Here is a 23,013-nt window from a genome sequence, read left to right as displayed (position 1 = left end):
TCATTCCTCATTGGGGCGGCAGGGTGGCCTAGTGGTTAGCGCGTTGGACTAGTAACCGGAAGGTTGCAAGTTCAAACCCCTGAGCTGACAAGGTACAAATCTGTCATTCTACCCCTGAACAGGCAGTTAACCCACTGTTCCTAGGCCGTCATTGAAAAATAATAATGTTTTGGAGGTTGTCGGTCTTCACGTTCAATGATACCGAATTCCTAGCTGCAGACTAGTAATAAATATCAAAGACTTGTTCTTATTCTGTCGGTATTGATAATCTAAGAGTTTAACCATGTGGTTTGGTTAAACGATTCAGCCATCTACTCAAACCTTAGTTTTATGGTCTTCTCTCAAACCTTGCCCCTCTCGTTATCGAGGTAAGCTGGTCTCAACCTTAGTCCTCTCGTAATTGAGAGAAACATGGTCTGTTGAGAAATTCTCAAGGTGGGGGTTTTATTCGGAAGAGCAGAAAGGACTGTCCCAGGACGCCAGACCATAACTGTGCTCATGGGCGGTCCTCTGATTTAGTTAAACTCCAAAGGTAATTGGAGTTTCCTTCAATAAACAGTCCAAAATCACATTACACAATTTCACAAACAGTATCATCCTCACTCATTCATCTTATACAACAATTCGATATAAGTCTCATATCTGAGGCTACTGTATAAACAGCGTTATGGTAATGTGGCCATATTGTCTCCCATGAGTTTCACAAAATTGTACCAAACAGACCAGTTCGTAGCTGGATTCTTCACCAATCTTTTATACCTTCTCCAGAACATAAATGTTGTTCAGACTCTATGAAATGTTGTTCTCTCTATGAAAACTCACTCTCTCTCTATACTGTGGCCATGAGGAGATAATCTCCTCCAGGAATTTACGACCTGAGGTCGCAGCAGCCTGAGTGTAGGAGGAGAGAGAGGGGGATGGTGCTCGCTGTACCCAAAGAGGGCAACGTAATGACAGTGTCATGTATTGGCCTATTTCACTTGGGTGGAGTACACCAGTATGCTAAGGGCATGGTGTGTCCCCACCCCAGTGACTGTCCAGTCCAGACCCTGCAGCCTCAGACGGGGCTGTGCTACCCACGTTCTCACCCTCCAGTCCAGTCAGTGGTCACTGGAGACCCCACGTTCTCACCCTCCAGTCCAGTCAGTGGTCACTAGAGACCCCACGTTCTCACCCTCCAGTCCAGTCAGTGGTCACTAGAGACCCCATGTTCTCACCCTCCAGTCCAGTCAGTGGTCACTAGAGACCCCACGTTCTCACCCTCCAGTCCAGTCAGTGGTCACTAGAGACCCCACGTTCTCCCCCTCCAGAGTCCAGTCAGTGGTCACTGGAGACCCCACGTTCTCACCCTCCAGTCCAGTCAGTGGTCACTAGAGACCCCACGTTCTCACCCTCCAGTCCAGTCAGTGGTCACTAGAGACCCCATGTTCTCACCCTCCAGTCCAGTCAGTGGTCACTAGAGACCCCACGTTCTCACCCTCCAGTCCAGTCAGTGGTCACTAGAGACCCCACGTTCTCACCCTCCAGTCCAGTCAGTGGTCACTAGAGGCCTGGGGGAGACTGGTGAGGAAGGATATCACTGTGGCTCACTTGGCCAAGCTCTCTTATTATGCTCTCTCTTTCTTGGTCTCAAACACACTCATGTATGCACGCAAGTACTCAATTCAATTCAATTCAATTCAAGGGCTTTATTGGCATGGGAAACATGTGTTAACATTGCCAAAGCAAGTGAGGTAGACAACATACAAAGTGAATATATAAAGTGAAAAACAACAAAAATTAACAGTAAACATTACACATACAGAAGTTTCAAAACAGTAAAGACATTACAAATGTCATATTATATATATATACAGTGTTCTAACAATGTACAAATGGCTAAAGGACACAGGATAAAATAAATAAGCATAAATATGGGTTGTATTTACAATGGTGTTTGTTCTTCACTGGTTGCCCTTTTCTCGTGGCAACAGGTCACAAATCTTGCTGCTGTGATGGCACACTGTGGAATTTCACCCAGTAGATATGGGAGTTTTTCAAAATTGGATTTGTTTTCAAATTCTTTGTGGATCTGTGTAATCTGAGGGAAATATGTCTCTCTAATATGGTCATACATTGGGCAGGAGGTTAGGAAGTGCAGCTCAGTTTCCACCTCATTTTGTGGGCAGTGAGCACATAGCCTGTCTTCTCTTGAGAGCCATGTCTGCCTACGGCGGCCTTTCTCAATAGCAAGGCTATGCTCACTGAGTCTGTGCTCTCTCTCTCTCTCTCTCTCTCTCTCTCTCTGTCTCTCTCTCTCTCTCTCTCTCTCTCTCTCTCTCTCTCTCTGTCTCTCTCTCTCTCTCTCTCTCTCTCTCTCTCTCTCTCTCTCTCTCTCTCTCATAAGCTCTCTTATTTATGTAGAGCATGATAATGTGTAAGTCTGACAGATTTGACAGAGCCTTCTGATGAGTGTGCTGTCTGGGTGCTTTGAAACTGATTGGATAGCTCAGTTTGCTGTGGGTCTTGTTTAGAAAGAGGAGTAGCAGGCATGCTTAAAGCGGCAGTCAGCAGTTATAACAATAACAACGTGTAATCCCTACCCCTCTTTCAGTAAAAAGCTGAAGGATGTGGCTGGAGAAATGTAACTCATCTCTAATTCAGAGACAGAGCTATGGATGCAAGGACTGACCATCCATGATATCAAAATTATACTCTTAACCATGTTTTGAGGTTATATCGTGTTTGTTTAGATTTACTTTGTTTCTAAACATTGGAATAAAACAAGCTAATATTTTGGGTTCTGATGGGGTACACACACACTTAATCATGAGGCTATAGTCTAAGCTATAGTCTTCAAGAATCAATGGGTAATTATCATTAATTTATGTTAAAAAAACATGATACCAGCCGCACCTGGGTTAAATTGTAACGGATTTCCTCGTCTGAGGAGGTGTAGCAGGGATCGGAAAACGCAGCGTGGTAAGTGTCCATAATGATTTATTAACAAAAACAACTGAACACTGGAACAAAACAATAAAAGATGTGAACAAAACGAAACAGTCCCGTGTGGTGACAAACACTGACACGGAAAACAAACACCCACGAAACACAGTTGGAAAAAGGCTTTTTTCTGCTGATAGAGCTCAAGAGCTGGGCCTCTCTGAGCTGGATGTTTGTGTATCAATATTTATTGGCTATGACATAGCCAATGAATAGCACAACTTTCCATTTCACCCCCATCTCGAAATGTAATGGTTTTGACCGTTTGCAAATGTAATGACTTTCTTTTCCAGGTGTTTCTCCTCCTGCTTTTGTCATGAGGTGTGCCTCGCAAAAGAGATTTCTCGTTATGTATTCATGGATGCCAAGGGAAGCCAGGCTTCCTCAAAAAATTGACCAAGAAAAAATAAATAAACATTAGATAATTTAGATTTCATCTCTCTGTTTCATCATTTTCCTTCAATTCACAAGAGGCTGAATATATTTCAGAGGAGAAAGCAACAGAGCGAGCGAAACAGTGTCCCTCTGTCTCTATGCCTGTAGGCCATCTATCTGATGTTGTCTGGTCCAAATGAGTATGACATTGTTGCCGCCCATAGCAGTAAAGGCAAGTGAAGCCAGCGGACATTTGGCCTTCCATGGAAAAAAGTATAAAAAATGTGTCAATTAATGTTGAGCTAAACCGAGCGAGCTAAACTGTGAATGATCCAGGCGCACCAAAAAAGAGTGTAATGGATTTGGCATCACTCCTATCAAATCCCAAGATATTCAATTGACAGAAAAACGTTGTTTTATCTTGTTGTGTTGTTGTCCTCTCCGGTGGCTAGCTAGCCAGCTAACTAAACTTGGCCCTTTCCTAAATTAGCCATGGATAGAGATAGGGATTTGGACTTGTTTTTTGTTGTTAATACTCTGTAGTGGCCAATGATTATAACCACAATTCTGTGGTTACAATCCAACTGTTAATTCATACATTGTTGTACCTGTGGGCTGAGAGGATGGAAGTTCAATATGTAGCTAGATGTACGTAGAAGGCTAATGTTAACTAGCTAATATTGCCCATGAATTAAAGTTAGGCTAGCGAGCAAGCATTTTAGCAAGGTAGCCTAGGACAACAAAAAACGTGTGTACTGTATGACAGACTGTTTCATCAATGTCACACTCTGATCTGTTTCACATGTCTTGTGCTTGTCTCCACCCCCCTCCAGGAGTCACCCATTTCCCCCATTATCCCCTGTGCATTTATTCCTGTGTTTTCTGTTTGTCTGTTGCCAGTTCGTCTTGTCTTGTCATGCCTACCAGCATTCTTTCCGGTAATCCTGTTTCTCGTTAGTTCCTGTTTTCTAGTTCTCACGGTTTTTGACCGTTCTGCCTGCCCTGACCCTGAGTCTGCCTGCCGTTCTGTACCTTACGGACTCTGCTCTAGATTACCAACCTCTGCCTGCCCTTGACCTGTCGTTTGCCTGCCCCCTGTTTGGTAAATAAACATTTGTTATTTTGAACTGTCTGCATCTGGGTCTTATCCTGGGATCTGATAGTTTGAAATAACAAATGTTTATTTACAAAACAGGGGGCAGGCAAACGTCAGGTCAAGGGCAGGCAGAGGTTGGTAATCCAGGGCAGAGTCCAGAGTATAAATGCACAGGGGATAATGGGGAAAATTGGCGACTCCTGGAGGGGGGTGGAGACAAGCACAAGATAAGTGAAACAGATCAGGGTGTGACAGTCAACATGAAATAGAGGAGGATGGCATAGGCTTTACTCTACAAGCACAAACGCACACACACGCAGAAATCAGAACCATGGACAGCCACATCGTATTTAACTTACGTTGATTGGACTAAATTGTTTTTGGTATCTTTAAGTTGTCAATGTATTAGACTAAGCAGAGGTGATTTGATGATGTTGAAATGGTGCTGGAATAGTGGAGATAGCTCCTGTTTTCTTTGCGACTTGTGGTAATGCTCTGTGGTTCTAAATCAATAGTTGTTTAGCAGTCCGAAAATGTCCGAAACATTAACGTGCTTGACCAAATCAAATCAAATGTATTTATATAGCCCTTCGTACATCAGCTGATATCTCAAAGTGCTGTACAGAAACCCAGCCTAAAACCCCAAACAGCAAGCAATGCAGGTGTAGAAGCATGGTGGCTCGGTAAATCTCCCTAGAAAGGCCAAAACCTAGGAAGAAACCTAGAGAGGAACCAGGCTATGAGGGGTGGCCAGTCCTCTTCTGGCTGTGCCGGGTGGAGATTATAACAGAACATGGCCAAGATGTTCAAATGTTCATAAATGGGGACAGCAAGGAGTCATCATGCCCGTTAGTCCTGAGGCATGGTCCTAGGGCTCAGGTCCTCCGAGAGAGAGAAAGAAAGAGAGAAAGAGAGAATTAGAGAGAGCATTCTTAAATTCAGACAGGACACCGGATAAGACAGGAGAAATACTCCAGATATAACAGACTGCCCCTAGCCCCCCGACACATAAACTACTGCAGCATAAATACTGGAGGCTGAGACAGGAGGGGTCAGGAGACACTGTGTCCCCATCCGATGACACCCCCGGACAGGGCCAAACAGGAAGGATATAACCATGCTCTAGGTCATGTAACATCGTTTTCAACAGCGTATTGATAACAATAACCAAGCAAATTACGGAATGCAAAATTACTTGTAGATCAATGACTGTCAACAGTTACATGCCTTTAGTTCGACACTATTGGAGAGGCCGCACCAGTTGTCACAAAATATCAGGTATTTTCAGAAAGTAGAAAGTAATATGAGAAACAAAATGTTATGGAATCAGCCATTCGTAACGTTTGAATCAATTTCATGATGCTATATTTGGATCGGGGTCAGCAGACCAATGCTGTCATATTTTAAACATTTAAATCAGGGTCCGGTGCATATCGTGAATTGTCACATCCCTATAATATACAGTATGCCAATTAGCAGATGGTTTATCCAAAGTGACTTACAGTCATGTGTACATACATTTTACATGTGGGTGGTCGTGGGCATTTAACCCACTACCCTGGCGTTTCAAGCACCATGCTCTACCAACTGTGGCATTGAGGGAACAGTTAGTGAGTTCCTCAGGGGGTGAGTCCATTGGGAATATTATCCTTATCCCTGATGGCTTAACTGGCAAGGAGTTTTCCTCTCATTTAACATCGCAGAGACATTGAACATTTCCTTTACAAATAAGGACTAAAGATGTAATAAATTATTTTAACAGAGTTATGTATATAACATGTCTCTCTTTCTCTCTCTCTCTCTTCACCCCCTCTCCTCCCCCTTTCTTTTTCTCTCTCTTCCCCATTTCTCCCTCCAGTGAGTGGTACTTGAATGGGAACTACCTGGTCATCATGGTGTCCATCAGTGTCATCCTGCCTCTGGCTTTGATGAAGCAACTAGGTGAGAAAACCTTAATCATTGTTTAATTAACAATTTTATAATCATAAGTGACATTGTGTGTTATGTTTTGTAAATGAAGTTCTCCAAATTAATTTTTCGGCTTACATGTGAAAAATGACTCAATATTTTCAAATATATATATATATTTTTTTTAATTCATCTTGAACAGTCATTTAATTTCTTCGTTGTGATTCCCATAACCCTTCCAGGGATAGAAAGGATTAAAACCAGTGACCGTCCTCTCTTCTGTCTCATTTCTCCTCCCCCTCCTTCTCTTCCTCCTTCTCTTTCCCAATCCCCCTCTCTTGCCCCCTCTCATTTTTCTCTTTATTCTTGTGTTACATGGCAAACACTCCCCCACTGTTTTAGGATGGACTCAAAGTAGATATCTGTGCTAAACTGTGTCATTTCAGATAATGTTACTCTCAGCAGTCTTATGAAAATGTAAAACTACCCAGCTCAGAATTCCCTGGCTTCATGTCCATTTAATGAGCTCTCTCGTTTAATAAAGTGAAATGTCTACAAAGCTTTCATCAAGTAACAGAGTAAGAGTCTCTGTGTTTTTCTCCCATACGTGTTGCTCTGTCTGTTTATGTATGCCCATGTCACTGGGATAGCAGTGGCAAAAACGGCTCATTATACAATTACACAAGAGAGAGAGAGAAGAGCGAGACGGAGAGAGATGGAGAGGAAGACAGAGTAGAGAAAGGTGAGAGATGCAGAGATAGGGGTGGGAGGCTGGGAGAGAAGTACTGACCTCTTGTTAAGCGGTTCTCTCCTTCAGAGAATTGAGCCGAGAGAGAGAGGAGAGAAAGATAGAGAAGACAGAGCGAGAGAGAGAGAGAGAGAGCAGAGAGTAGAGAGTCCATGCTGCCAGGGAAAAGTAATGAGATGTAGTCATGTTTAGTTTAGTCCACTGGGCCCTCTAAGAACATACACGCTTATGATCTCACACCCAAACACATTGTCATGAAACTGGGAATGTTTGTATATATTCCCTATAATTAACATTGGGATTGAGGAAATATTGAGAGTCCTTCTAACCTCCCACACCACTTTTCTCAGAGGATATAGCAGGGTGATGTCTGATGTGAGTAGTTCTGATGTTGTCACTGTGTTGTTTCAGGGTACCTGGGCTACACCAGTGGCTTCTCTCTCACCTGCATGGTGTTCTTCCTCATCTCGGTATGTACTGTCATATTATACAGCTGTAGACCTCCACCTGTTGCAGTGCTCTTGTAATGGACCCAACCCTATCTGGAACGCTGTGTGTAACATAATTTGTATGCAAATCTCCCAGTGACATCAATGCATGAGTTACACACCAGCCCGAGTTACGTGCACGGATCTCAATATGCATGTGTGTCAACCAGTGGCGAGGGGGGAATGTGGGATGCATGCCAGCAAAGCCACTACACAATAAAACACCAAACAACACATGAATTGCAATATACCACATCTACACCTGGCTATCAGCGGGGCCTTGTCTGGCAGCGAAACGGTTAATTCAGCCTTTAAAAAGAACATAGCTGATACGGCTGACTTGCTTAAACAAATGTGGTTTCTACTGACAATTGAGATGTACAAACTATGGCATAAGGGGACAACAAGCGAATTAAAGGCAATCCATAATTTCGATTAAGACATTAATGAGCGAGCTAGGGCGGACGTAGTCAATATAACTATTTGTTCAGTACTTTTGAAAATGTACAGCAACAGAATTCAGAACATGAGCCAGACAATAAAAGCTCTTACAATATTCAATGATTACATTTCTCAAAAACAGGTTATAGGCTACTTGTGCAACATGAAGTCAGAGCAGTAGACAAATGATGAGGGGAAAATAGACCAAATTATTAGGGTGAGGCACATGGGCTACTAACAGCTTACTACACAACATACACATAGTATTACTTTCTTAGCTACAGTATACATATCTCCCTGGCATATTACATCATTTATGCAGCAGCATACAAGACATGCTTGGACACACCTTGTTGTGCTGTGCCGATAGAGATGTCAGCTTCGCTTCTAGTCCTTAGGAAACTGTGCAGTATTTTTTTTTTTTTATGTATTATTTATTACATTGTTAGCACAGAAAACCTTAAGTGTTATTACATACAACCGGGAAGAACTATTGAATATCAGAGAGATGTCAACTTACCAGCACAACCAGCACTACGACCAGGAATACGATTTTCCCAAAGTGGATCCTTTGTCTGCATCTCACAGGGCAGACAAAGTGATTCCAGAGGCCGACCCAAAACGACACCACCGGAGGAGAGGGTGCCGGAGCGGTCTTCTAGTGTGGCTTCGGATGCACGCACACTACCCACCGCTCCCGAGTATATTGCTCGCTAATGTCCAGTCCCTAGTTAACAAAGTTGACGAAATCTGGGCAAGAGTTGCTTTCCAAAGAGATATCTGTGATTGTAACATACTAAGTTTCAAGGATACATGGCTAGCTGAGGACATGCTGTCGGAGTCCATACAGCCAACAAGATTTTCAGTGCATCGCGGCGACAGGAATAAACATCTCTCCGGTAAGAAGAAGGGCGGGGGTGTATGTTTCATGATTAACGACTCTCATGGTGTAATTGTAACAACATACAGGAACTCAAGTCCTTTTGTTCACCTGATCTAGAATTCCTCACAATCGAATGCCGAACGTATTATCTCCCAAGAGAACTCTCCTCGGTTATCGTCACAGCCGTGTATATCCAAGCGGATACCAAGACGGCCATCAAGGAACTTCACTGGATTTTATGCAAACTGGAAACCATGGATTGATGGCAGCATTCGCGCAAAGCTGAAAGTGCATACCACCGCATTTAACTTCTCTGGGATATGTGGGACGGTAGCGTCCCACCTCGCCAACAGCCAGTGAAATTGCAGGGCGCCAAATTCAAAACAACAGAAATCTCATTATTAAAATTCCTCAAACATACAAGTATTATACACCATTTTAAAGATAAACGTCTTGTTAATCTAGCCACAGTGTCTGATTTCAAAAAGGCTTTACGGCAAAAGCACACCTTTCGATTATGTTAGGTCAGCGCCTAGCCACAGAAAAACATACAGACATATTCCAAAGAAGGAGAGGTGTCACAAAAGACAGAAATAGCGTTAAAATTAATCACTAACCTTTGATGATCTTCACCGGATGGCACTCCCAGGACTCCATGTCAGACAATAAATGTGTGTTTTGTTCGATAAAGTTCATTTCTATGTCCAAAAACCTCATTTGAAATTGGTGCGTTATGTTCAGAAATGCATTATCTCAAACAAACATCCGGTGAAAGTGCAGAGAGCCACATCAAATTACAGAAATACTCATCATAAACATTGATGAATGATATTACATCACTGTTTGAGCTAGAAACACAAGCATTTCGCTACCCCCGGCAATAACATCTGCTAAACATGTGTATGTGACAAATAACATTTGATTTGATTTGATCAGCGGTTCAACCTCTTTAATATTCCGCTCTCCTCTCAGATTTTTGTGGACTAGTTGTGTAACCAGCAGTTTCAAACGGCATTAGTCTGTGTGTGTGTGTGTGTGTCCATATGTGTGTGTGTGAGTGTGTGTTTCTCTGACCTAGTTTTAGTGCTGTGCTCTAATACATGCCCACTGTTCTCTGTCCCTGGCTGGGCCCTAACATATTTCCAGCCTTTCTGTGTAGACTAGTATTATGTATGCAGGCCCATTTCCTCCAGGCTCCTCCTCTCATCCACCCAACTCCTCTTTCCTCTCCACAGGTCATTTATAAGAAGTTCCACACCCACTGTCCCTTTTTGGACTTTACCTTTAACAGCACAGCCAGTGTGACTTCTGTTACCAATGACACTGGTTACAACCCAGCCTGCATTCCAAAAATGGTCAACCTCAACTCACAGGTGGGTTCCTGTATAGTCAGCTCCATCAGTCCATCCATTCCAGCCCTGTTATTCAAGTAAAAATGTAGCATGTTGCTAATGACAATGGGAAGAATCTATAATTTACACTAACCTGTTTGTGCTATGAACAATCCCACTGTGTTGAGTCACACTGCATTCATCAGACCCTTGTGCTCCAGAAAGAGTAATGCACGTCTGAATAGGATGCAATAGGATTATCCATCATGTGAAGGTTAGGGTTCAGCCTCTCAGTGCTCTCTCTCTCTCTCTCTCTCTCTTTCTCGCTCTATCTCTCGCTCTCTCTCTCTCGCACCTGCTGTCTCGACCTCTGAATGCTCGGCTATGGTGCTGACGTGTTGCACTCCCAATAACCACTCTGATTATTATTTGACCCTGCTGGTCATCTATGAAAGTTTGAACATCTTGAAGAACGATCTGGCCTTAATGGCCATGTACTCTTATAATCTCCACTGGGCACAGCCAGAAGAGGACTGGCCACCCCTCAGAGCCTGGTTCCTCTCTAGGTTTCTTCCTAGATTCCTGCCTTTCTAGGGAGTTTTTCTTGGCCACCATGCTTCTGGTTTTCTGTATCAGCACTTTGTGACATCTACTGATGTAAAAATTGATTTATAAATACATTTGATTGATTTATTGTCTGTGTTACCCGACTGAAATGCCAGCTCCCGTCTGACTAGAGAGTAGAACCACTCAGGGACTCACGTCAGTCTCTGGGGCTGTATCAGACCCAGTAACAGTTCTCTCTCTCTTTGGCCCAACTCTGGGTTAGGGTTATCATACACAGTAACAGTCCTCTCTCTCTCTGGGTTAGGGTTATCAGACACAGTAACAGTCCCCTCTCTCTCTGGGTTAGGGTTATAAGACACAGTAACAGTCCTCTCTCTCTCTGGGTTAGGGTTATCAGACCCAGTAACAGTTCTCTCTCTCTTTGGCCCAACTCTGGGTTAGGGTTATCATACACAGTCACAGTCCCCTCTCTCTCTGGGTTAGGGTTATCAGACACAGTAACAGTCCTCTCTCTCTCTGGGTTAGGGTTATCAGACAGAGTAACAGTCCACTCTCTGTGGGCCAACTCTGGGTTAGGGTTATCAGACACAGTAACAGTCCTCTCTCTGTGGGTTAGGGTTATCAGACACAGTAACAGTCCTCTCTCTCTGGGTTAGGGTTATCAGACACAGTAACAGTCCTTTCTCTCTCTGGGTTAGGGTTATCAGACACAGTAACAGTCCTCTCTCTCTCTGGTAGACACAGGTCTCTCTCTGTGGGCCAACTCTGGGTTAGGATTATCAGACACAGTAACAGTCCTCTCTCTGTGGGTTAGGGTTATCAGACACAGTAACAGTCCTCTCTCTGTAGGCCAACTCTGGGTTAGGGTTATCAGACACAGTAACAGTCCTCTCTCTCTGGGTTAGGGTTATCAGACACAGTAACAGTCCTCTCTCTCTGGGTTAGGGTTACCAGACACAGTAACAGTCCTCTCTCTGTATGCCAACTCTGGGTTAGGGTTATCAGACACAGTAACAGTCCTCTCTCTCTGGATTAGGGTTATCAGACACAGCAACAGTCCTCTCTCTCTGGGTTAGGGTTATCAGACACAGTAACAGTCCTCTCTGTGGGTTAGGGTTATCAGACACAGTAACAGTCATCTCTCTCTGGGTTAGGGTTATCAGACACAGTAACAGTCCTCTCTCTGTAGGCCAACTCTGGGTTAGGGTTATCAGACACAGTAACAGTCCTCTCTCTCTGGGTTAGGGTTATCAGACACAGTAACAGTCCTCTCTCTGTGAGCCAACTCTGGGTTAGGGTTATCAGACTCATAACAGTCCTCTCTCTGTGGGTTAATTCTAGGTAAATGACCCTGATGGAAAGGCCTGGCATTTCTGTGACTCATGTTGTCTGACTATGGCAATGTCTACGCCTATTCTACTCTAGGGCTATTGAAGTGGTTAAATACATCAATTGCCATTATATATGATATACATATTATGCCGTACTAATAGTAACAGTCAGTCATACACTGAAGAATTAGCGGTAGAGTATTGACTAGTATATATATATAATCCTATTGTTATACATATATAATCCTGTTATTAGCATCCCTTAAAGATGTGTGAGATTTCCTTAGTCACCCAGGCTAGTTAGGCCAATCCCTCCTGCTGATCAGCTTACAGCCCAGGCATCGGTTAGCCGGCTAAAGCTGGTCAGTAGTTCCAAGTTAATCACAGGGAAACAATTAGCTCTGTGTGATTTGTGCGTCAAGGCCCTAATGGCTAGTAAAACGATGGGTTGGGGGTAAGACGGCTGGGGCTGGTGCAGCCTTATCCATGGTGACTGTGTGGGTGGCCAGTAATAAACTGGTCCTGAACATCTAAAACTAAGAGCATTGTGTTTGGTACAAATCATTCCCTAAGTTCTAGACCTCAGCTGTATCTGGTAATGAATAATGTGGCTGTTGAACAAAATGTTAAGACAAAATGACTTGGTGTCACCTTAGATTGTAAACTGTCACAGTCAAAACATATATAGATTCAATGGTTGTAAAGTTGGGGAGAGGCCTGTCTGTAATAGAGGCGCTCTGCTTTTTGACACCACACTCCACAAAGCAAGTCCTGCAGGCTCTAGTTTTATCTTATCTTGATTATGGTCGAGTGCTGCAAGGAAAGACCTAGTTATTAAGCTGAAGCTGGCCCAGAATAGAGCAGCACATTTTGCTCTTCATTGTAATCAGAGGGCTAATATTAATACTATGCAGGCCAGTCTCTCTTGACTAAAAGTTTAAATAGAGGCTTTCTGCATCACTTCTTCTTTTTATAAGAAATATTAATATGTTGAAAATCCCAAAATTGTTTACATAGTCAACTTACACACAGCTCTGACACATACACTTATCCCACCATACATTCCACCAGGGGTCTTTTCACAGTCCCCAAATCCAGAACAAATTCAAGAAAGCGTACAGTATTATACAGAGCCCTTATTGCATGGAACTTCCATCTCATATTGCTCAAATAAACAGCAAACCTGGTTTCAAAAAACAGATAAAGCAACACCTCACGGCACAACGCCTCTCCCCTAGTTGACGTAGATAGTTTGTATGTATGCATTGATATGTAGGCTACGTGTGCCTTTTTAAAAATGTATGTAGTTCTGTCCTTGAGCTGTTCTTGTCTAATGATGTTCTGTATTATGTCATTCTGTATCATGTTTCATGGTTTGTGTGGACCCCAGGAAGAGTAGCTGCTGCTTTTGCAACAGCTATTGGGGATCCTAATAAAATGTCCAAACATACTTCATAGTGTTCTTTTTTTCCCAGACGGCCTACACCATCCCAATCCTGGCATTTGCCTTTGTGTGCCACCCTGAGGTCCTGCCCATCTACACCGAGCTCAAAAAGTAGGTGTTCCACTTGCAACAGGATGCAGCGCTGTAGCTGTTTACTATTGGACCCTGAATTTAGTTCAGTCACACTGCAGATAGGAAAATCATTATGTCAGCTATGTGCTTGGCTACTCATATGCCTGTGTCATATAGCACACTGCCTTGCATTCTCAGTAATGTCATGTGTAAATACACATGGCTAGCCTGGTCATAATCTGGATAATCATCCTGCTGCCCTGTTGAACCCACTATAACATCTGTCTCTTTAGATTCATCTGACGTGTTCAGCCACAATATTACATTCCTTTGAGTCTTGGATCTTATGTAACTTCTGAAACAATCTCAGTCAAAGTACAGTATGATGACAAAAGATAAAACTGGCCTTTTTTGTTTGTGTCTTTGTGGGTATGTTGGTGTGTCTGTGTGTATGCTGTGTGTAAGTGTGTGTGACATCACATCATGCAATATTCTCTGATTTCAGCCCCACCAAGCAAAGGATGCAGCATGTGTCCAACATCTCCATTGTAGTCATGTACACCATGTACTTCCTGGCTGCTCTGTTTGGATACCTGACCTTCTATGGTGAGGCACCTCACCTCCATGTCATTACCTCTTTCTCTCCCACTCTCTTGTTCTCTATCTCTCTCTCGCTCCCTCTCCCCTGTTCTCTCTCTCCCTCTCCTCTGTTCTCCCTCTCTCTCTCTCTCTCTCTCTCTCTCTCTCTCTCTCTCTCTCTCTCTCTCTCTCTCTCTCTATTTCTCTCCCTCTCCTGTTTTCTCTCCGTCTCTCTCTCTTTTCACTGCTGCTCATCCTGCTGCTGAATCTCATGCTTTTTCTCAGGCCCATTTTACATGAGTTTCAGGCTAGTTCATTCCGTTAACAGCAAAGCCACTTCTCACGTTTGCCATTCCTTTGCATGGACACAGCTCTTTTAGGCTTGAGAGGCTGTTATAAAATCAGTTAGTTAGTCTCAGATGGGACGATGGGTCATGTCATGTGGCTTCAGAAGTTTAGATAGTGGGAGAGAAACATAATGAAGTAACTACTCCTCCTAGTGTCCATTGTTCATGTCAGACCGGTTTGTAATATCCCAGTGATTCTATTCTATGACATTGTTATAAGCACAGTCAGAGCAGTATATTACTGTAGTATATACAGATAACGAAAACACCGTTATGCTCATCAAACCATTCAGTGACCACGCGTGCCCTTTGGATGGGGGCATTGTCATACTATGGCAGCATAGCCATGGTAGCCAAAATAATGGAGTAAATGAGGGATACAAAGTATATTGACAGCAGGTGCTTCCACACAGGTGTGGTTCCTGAGTTAATTAAACAATTAACATCCTTTCATGCTAAGGGTATAATTCTGGGCAGGCCGTTATTTTGGCTACCATGGCTATGCTGCGATAGTATGACAATGCCCCCATCCAAAGGGCACGAGTGGTCACTGAATGGTTTGATGAGCATGAAAATTATCTCCAGATCTCAATGTTTTCCATCACCATCAACAAAACACCAAATAATGGAATTTCTGGTGGAAGAATGGTGTCGCATCCCTCCAATAGATTTCCAGACACTTGTAGAATCTATGCCAAGATGCATTGAAGCCGTTCTGGCTCGTGGTGGCCCAACGCCCTATTAAAACACTTTATGTTGGTGTTTCCTTTATTTTGGCAGTTACCTATATCTCAGTATAAGGCTCTGAGCAAAATGATGAGCAGCATCTAACGTGTAAGACAGATTCTGTATGCCTTCTGATGGAAAAACCATTGTTGTGAATGATATGTTGCATATCATTTGTACTACATTTTCTGCTCTTACTGGAGTTGGTGGTTATTGATGCTTCTCTAAGCCCTCCTCCTGTGTGTCTGCCCCCTATAGGTGAGGTGGAGTCAGAGCTGCTGCACACCTACAGCCGTCTGGACCCGTACGACACCCTGATCCTATGTGTCCGTCTGGCCGTGCTCACTGCTGTCACACTCACCGTCCCCATAGTGCTCTTCCCTGTGAGTAGCCTAGTTACCTCAGCACAAATGGTGTCTGGCTCAATGAAACTGTGTAAGTAAAGATGTACAGTGCATTCAGAAAGTATCCAAACCCCTTGTATTTTTCCACATTTTTTACGTCACAGCCTTATTCTAAAATGGATTGAAAAAACATGTATTTCCTCATTAATCTACACACAATACCATATAATGCCAAAGCAAAAAATTGTTTTTTAGAAATTGTTGCAAATTTATACAAAAACAAACGTATATATCACATTTACATAAGTATTCAGACCCTTTACTCATTACTTAGTTGAAGCACCTTTGGCAGCGATTACAGCCTTGAGTCTTCTTGGGTATGATGCTACAGGCTTGGCACACCAGTATTTTGGGAATCTTCCCATTCTTGTCTGCAGATCCTCTCAAGCTCTGTCAGGTTGGATGGGGAGCGTCGCTGCACATCTATTCTAAGATCTCCAGAGATGTTCGATCGGGTTCAAGTCCGGGCTCTGGCTGGCCCACTCAAGGACATTCAGAGTCTTGTCCCAAAGCCACTCCTGCATTGTCTTGGCTGTGTGCTTAGGGTCGTTGTCCTGTTGGAAGGTTAAACTTCGCTCCAATCTGAGGTCCTGAGCACTCTGGAGCAGGTTTTCATCAATGATCGCTTTGTACTTTGCTCTGTTCATCTTTCTCTTGATCATGACTTGTCTCCCAGTCCCTGCCGCTGAAAAAAAATAATGTGCCTTTTACTGAGGAGTATCTTCTGTCTGGTCACTCTACAATAAAGGCCTGATTGGTGTAGTGCTGCAGACATGGTTGTCCTTCTGGAAGGTTCTCCCATCTCTACAGAGGAAATCTGGAGCTCTGTCAGAGTGACCATCGGGTTCTTGGTCGCCTCCCTGACCAAGGACCTTCTCCCCGATTGCTCCGTTTGGCCGGGCGGCCAGCTCTAGGAAGAGTCTTGGTGGTTCCAAACTTCTTCAATTTAAGAATTTAAGGCCACTGTGTTCTTGGGAACTTTCAATTCTGCAGAAATGTTTTGGTACCCTTCCCCAGATCTGTGCCTCGACACAATCCTTTCTCGGAGCTCTACAGACAATTCCTTCGACCTCAAGGCTTGGTTTTTGCTCTGAAATGCACTATCAACTTTTTCCTAATCATGTCCAACCAATTGAATTCACCACAGGTGGAAGCCAATCAAGTTGTAGAAACATCTCAAGGATGATCATTGGAAACAGGATGCAACTGAGCTCAATTTCGAGTCTCGTAGGTCTGAATACTTATGTAAATAAGGTATTTCTGTTTTTATTTGTAACATATTTGCTAAAATGTCTAAAAACCTGTTTCCACTTTGTCATTATGGGATACTGTGTGTAATTTGATGGGGAAACAAATACATGTAATCCATTTTAGAATAAGGCTGTAACTTAACAAAATGTGGAAAAAGGGAAGGGGTCTGGATACCTTCCGAATGCACTGTATATTATGTTTACTTAAAATGTAAACTGGCTGTCACTTTTGATGAACGCATCTGTAAAAAGGGCATATTATTATATTAAAGCAGTGGCTTTCTGCTCCTCTTTGATGAAAGGGTGTGTCTGTGAATAAGAATAGTGTTGTGACTGTGCTTTTCTCCTCATGTTCTCATCAGGTAAGGAGAGCCATCCAGCAGTTGTTTTTCCCCAACAAGACATTCTACTGGCCCCGCCACATTGCCATCGCTGTCACCCTGCTCACCGTCATCAACATGCTGGTCATCTTCGCGCCTAACATCCTGGGCATCTTCGGCATCATCGGTAGGAATTTTTAAAATGCACATCTCTAGAAACTATTCCTTATGACGCAAGGCTACCTGAAATTGGACTTCATTGGATAGAAAAGGGCACAACTGCCTATGAGCGAAAGCTTAGGAATGAAGATGATTTGTAAAAAAATTCAAACGTTTGGTGCTTGATTTGTGATTTATCAAGGTAGGACATTGATTTATATAATATACAATAGAATGCATAATTCAAATTTGTGCCAAAATGTAAAACAATTATTAACTTTACTTCAGGAATATACTTTTAATTCAGACCCTTTTGGAATGAAGCAGTCTAATCTTCTGCACTAATCATCATGACTTTACTAAGCGGAAATGTAATTGTACAGACAGACAGAGATCTATTTGCCCTCACATACTATACAGTAAACCAAGTGCCCTCACTGTTTATTTACCTTAATTTAACTAGGCAAGCCCGTTAAGAACAAATTCTTATTTTCAATGATGTGCTAGGAACAGTGGGTTAACTGCCTTGTTCAGGGGCAGAACAACAGATACCTCGTCAGCTTGGGGATTTGATCTTGCAACCTTTCAGTTACTAGTCCAAAACCCTTACCTCTAGGCTATCTGCCACCCCACAGTTTAATGATCATAGCATCTTTCATTTCGCCCTAGACCTTTTGATCCCCTATGCATGAAATCCTCAATGACGGATTTGGAGACATTTTAGGGGAAAGCTCTTAAATCACCTCAGGAATGCATACTATAAACCTTAATCAAAGTCTTGTGATCGTTATGCAACTGAAACATTCAATCATTTCCTCAAGGATTATAATGCCTTAGTTTTAGCATTTTATTGTCCCCTACTCTGAGTAGTTTCATTCATATTTTTGAGTGAACAGTAATCTGTTGTGTTTAACACTAAGTTTAAGACTTTCCATGCCAATAAAGCCTTTTGAATTGTATTTATTTAGTTTCTGCTGGTGTCATTCTGACAGTCGTGACATCGCTAGGCTACCTCCTCACTGTTAAATTGCGCTCTTGTTATTCTACAGTTCTGTGAAGCTCATTGTTTGACACAATGGCTAAAGAGTGTCTTTGTCCTCTCCTCGCTCAGGTGCCACATCTGCCCCCTGCCTCATCTTCATCTTCCCTGCTGTTTTCTACATCCGCATCGTACCCGAAGAGGAGGAGCCCATGCGCTCCACCCCCAAAATCCTGGTGAGCGATGGCCCCTAGCGCCAAAGACTACTGTCATGTCTTACTGGAACTCATTACTGTTAAATATTGGTTTTTAAAGATTATGTATTTTTTACACATATTTTATTTAACTAGGCAAGTCAGTTAAGAACAAATTCTTATTTACAATGACGTCCTACCCTGGCAAAACCCTAACGATGCTGGGCCAATTGTGCGCCGCCCAATGGGACTCCCAATCACGGCCGGTTGTGATACAGCCTGGAATCGAACCATGGTCTGTAGTGACGCCTTTAGCACTGAGATGCAGTGCTTCAGACTGCTGTGTCACTTGGGAGCCCACATGACAAATATCTTTCCGGTTTGTTTAGTATGGGCATGTAAACAATTAAGCATAAGTACACATCATAGAATATAACATAATAGAATATAACATAATAGAATATAACATAATAGAATATAACATAATAGAATATAACAATAGAATATAACATAATAGAATATAACATAATAGAATATAACATAATAGAATGTAACAATAGAATATAACATAATAGAATATAACATAATATAACAATAGAATATAATACTAGAATATAACACAATAGAATATAACATAATAGAATTGAACATAATAGAATTGAACATCATAGAATATAACAAAAGAATATAACATAATAGAATATAACAATAGAATATAACATACTAGAATATAACAATAGAATATAACATACTAGAATATAACATAATAGAATATAACATACTAGAATATAACATAATAGAATATAACATACTAGAATATAACAATAGAATATAACATAATAGAATATAACAATATAACATAATAGAATAGAATATAGCATAATAGAATATAACATCATACAATATAACATAATAGAATATAACAATAGAATATAACATAATAGAATAATACATAATAGAATATAACATAATAGAATATAACAAAATATAATATAACATAATAGAATATAACACAATAGATGATAACATAATAGAATATAACATAATAGAATATAACATAATAGAATATAACATAATAGGAATTTGACTGTGAGCTTTCAATTAGATAAGAATAACTACAGAGAGTGTGCCTGGAGATTATCTGCTGAAACAATGTTTGAATTGCTAAATATAGACGATGCAGATCCATTTTATTCACTCATCCATTCAGAATCCTTTCGATATATTTGCTGAGTGAGTAAGGCAGTTTTAATGTCATGCCACTCTAATATCATAATTACAATTCAGAAATGTATACACAAGCCCTAGACTACAATAATAATGATTTAATAGCTTTGAGTGCATTAAGGCTGAAACTCAGTAACAGAGTCATCAACTATGTGCATTACCCCTCTCACATCCTTCCTCACTCTCTCTCCTCTTCTCTCTCTCCCCTCTCTCTTTCTCTCTCTCTTTCTCTCCCTCCCTCTTTCTCACTCTCTCGCTCTCCCTCTCATCTACCTCTCTCTCGCAGGCTGCCTGCTTCGCTGGAATAGGCTTCCTGTTTATGATAATGAGCCTGAGCTTTATCCTCATTGATTGGACGTCGGGGAGTAGCAAAGCCAGCAGCGGTCACTAGACAGCTTCTACCGTCTTCAGTTTTTATGTTGTAAATCTAGACCTGTATGGTATTTTCTCTGTGTTTTCATGGATCATATTTTGTAGAGGACGTACTATCTCTTCCTCCAGAAAGAGTGGGCCAGAGTGTCTAGAAATGGGGAGTTCAGTCTTCTGGAGGTTTCTCTGCTCCCCGCTGGATGAAGATAGTGCATTCGAAACAAATGTAAAGTCAAGCTGGCTCGCTGAATCTGCCACCACCTTCCATTCCAGCCCTGCCCCCAGACCAGACCCATAACCCATTACCCTATAAACTTGTACTCTGTGAATCACAGCAAGAATCTAACTGCCACACTTTAGTCTAAACAACCACGTAGCTTTCTTCAACAGTAGGGGAGAAGAAGGCACAACAGATCGTTGGGGGCTGGACAGTTATTTTATATTTGTAGCCAAAGTCTACTGTATTAATTTATTCATGAAATTAGGTAATGGCAAGATTCTGTGCAATAGCTGAGGAAATGTGGCATTAAAAGCTATTGGACAGTGGCATCATCCAGTGACCCGTGCTGCTGTCACCCTGGTGGCCAGGTGTCGTCCTACTAGACGCTCGGCTTCAGTCCTCACAGATATCAGAGGATGGAACAATACAACTGATATGCGACTGTACAGTATATACAGTGTGTATAGAGTAGGTTGACTCTACCATTACAGTAGAGTATGATATATATACAGAGAGATTTATTTTTTTATCATTTTTATTTGATAAAGGGTATAATATGGACCTTTTGAGTCTATCCTCAGCAACAGTATCAAGGCTATCATATCACATTGGTGTGTCTCTTTGTTACTTGCACTGAACCATATCAGAATAGCTTTTTCATGGTTCAAGGATCAGCTCTGATGTCTAAAATTGAAGGAATGCCTGGCTATAATCTCAGTATGAGGGTCTATTTTAGAGGTGGAGGTTATCGTTAACTTGGTCCTGGATCGGTGGGGGTGTATATCTCTGCATTGTCATGTTTAGATCATTTGAGCACTCACTAGGACCAGTGTCCTTAGTGGCGGAGGAGGCTCTCTACCTGGGTTTGTTGTTGTGTTGTTTCTGAACATTTACTGAACGTGATCAGAGATAACCCAAAAATATAAAGAAAACTCATGGTGTCAATTCATTATGTGGAGAATCAAGGATGACGTCTGTAAATATGGTTATTTCCAGGACAAGCTTGTTTTTTCCCCTAACTAAAGTTCAGTCTAGTGACATGGTGCCATGATAAGCACACAATGTGGTATCAACGCCTCTCTAACATCACTGCGAAGTAGGTGGTTAGTTATAGCACTGTCATCTGATATTTACAACTTCTTCCTATAGCCATTAATCAATTGAAATGCAAACAATTTATTTGTAAGATATATAGATTTTTTTTATTTTTATAGATATGATTTTAAGGGACAACCCTTTATAATACAAATGTCAATCTCTGAAAAATCTAAACGTCTAAGGCCTAAGTAAATAGTATAATCCTATGTATGTTACATTACAAAACAATATGTATTTAAGGTCTAACATGGTACAAAGACGTTTCCTCCAACTACTTGAAGCTCTTTCTCTCCTGTTCTGTCTGCATAGTGTTTAGCAGCCCTGCAGTGATTTAAGTGTGAACATGTGTGATCATGCTGTGTCTGTTCGTCTGCTCCAGTATGGAGCGAACTCAATTATGTACAGTGGATGTACTGTAAGGATTGTGAGTGTGTCTGTGTTGTTGAAATGAAACATGGCTCTACCATCTTTTAATTGTGGTGCTTACTTATACACTATTGTATTGTGAAACGATCAATGGATACATGAACCATAAGCGTAATGTGTAAATCCTAGGCTCATGAATCCAATTGACTCTTACCAAATTAGTCAAATAAGATTCAAAGCCTGACTATGAACCTTTCATTATCTCAGACTGTTCTGTTGTCAGGTATGAGTGGAATAGTATTTCTGGTCAGTTTCTAAGCATCCCTGTAGCTGCTTTTGGGGACTGTCTGCCAACTCTTGCAGGTGTTGAGCAGGTTTGATACAGTAGTCAGATGGAATGTCTCCTGTCTCTCTCTGTTGTTTTCCTTGTGATGAAGATACAGATTCCACACTACAGTGCGTGCTGTAATTTTGTATATGAGTATTGTATCATCATTGTGCAACTTGGTTGTAAAGCGCAACAAACTCTTCTCTCAATCAATCATTAATACATGTTTCCTTAAAGAATAACCAGTCTGCATGAGCCGGTATACAGTACATCAGGATCAGCCAGCTCTGCTCTCTCTATCTATTACTCATTTATTTAATAGCTTAATGGATGAATTTGTTTCTATTTAAATAAAGATCTGTGTTTAAAGTCATATTTTAACAACATGTTTGTGTTATTCTGATTTCATATACAACTGGTATGTTATTCTCTGACAGATTAGCCCTTACACATACCATGTGTAACACCAGGGGGAGACATTCTGAAAGTGGCTGAGATGATATCTGACTGTCTGGTAACGCTCCTTATACAGTTCTCTCATTTCCTTGTGTGATTAAATGAAATTGGTATAGTTCATGAAATATCAACTTCAACCAGCATTTCTAAATAATGTATATAAATGTAAACCCTTTATATTCAATATGCATATCTAGTTTGTATAATGTAAAAAGCAAGAACTGTAGTTTTAGTCAGATAATTAAAAAGAGAAATGTAATCATTTTTAAAGTGCTTTTAAACTATTTTGCCCTTCATTTTATGTCTTTATTTTATTGAATGTCAA

At 41.6% G+C, this 23,013-nt stretch overlaps 1 protein-coding gene across 2 annotated transcripts in view; it reads left to right on the top strand.

Annotated features, from left to right (window-relative positions):
• Nucleotides 1-22,605, top strand: part of LOC112254638 (sodium-coupled neutral amino acid transporter 3) — a 66,064-nt gene extending 43,459 nt beyond the window's left edge. For both annotated transcript variants that reach the window (XM_024427363.2, XM_024427364.2), the window contains 9 exons: nt 6,312-6,394; nt 7,521-7,579; nt 10,157-10,294; nt 13,626-13,705; nt 14,172-14,272; nt 15,577-15,701; nt 17,335-17,479; nt 18,563-18,666; nt 20,138-22,605. In XM_024427363.2, coding sequence (XP_024283131.1) covers nt 6,312-6,394; nt 7,521-7,579; nt 10,157-10,294; nt 13,626-13,705; nt 14,172-14,272; nt 15,577-15,701; nt 17,335-17,479; nt 18,563-18,666; nt 20,138-20,242 — 940 coding nt within the window. In that variant the 3' untranslated portion in view covers nt 20,243-22,605. The remainder of the gene's footprint in view (nt 1-6,311; nt 6,395-7,520; nt 7,580-10,156; nt 10,295-13,625; nt 13,706-14,171; nt 14,273-15,576; nt 15,702-17,334; nt 17,480-18,562; nt 18,667-20,137) is intronic.
• The last annotated feature ends 408 nt before the right edge of the window (nt 22,606-23,013 follow it).

Source organism: Oncorhynchus tshawytscha, linkage group LG07 (genome assembly GCF_018296145.1).
Source record: "Oncorhynchus tshawytscha isolate Ot180627B linkage group LG07, Otsh_v2.0, whole genome shotgun sequence".
NCBI lineage: Eukaryota > Metazoa > Chordata > Actinopteri > Salmoniformes > Salmonidae > Oncorhynchus > Oncorhynchus tshawytscha.
The sequence above is the reverse complement of the archived record's forward strand: the minus strand, read 5'-3'. Positions and strand labels throughout refer to the sequence as shown.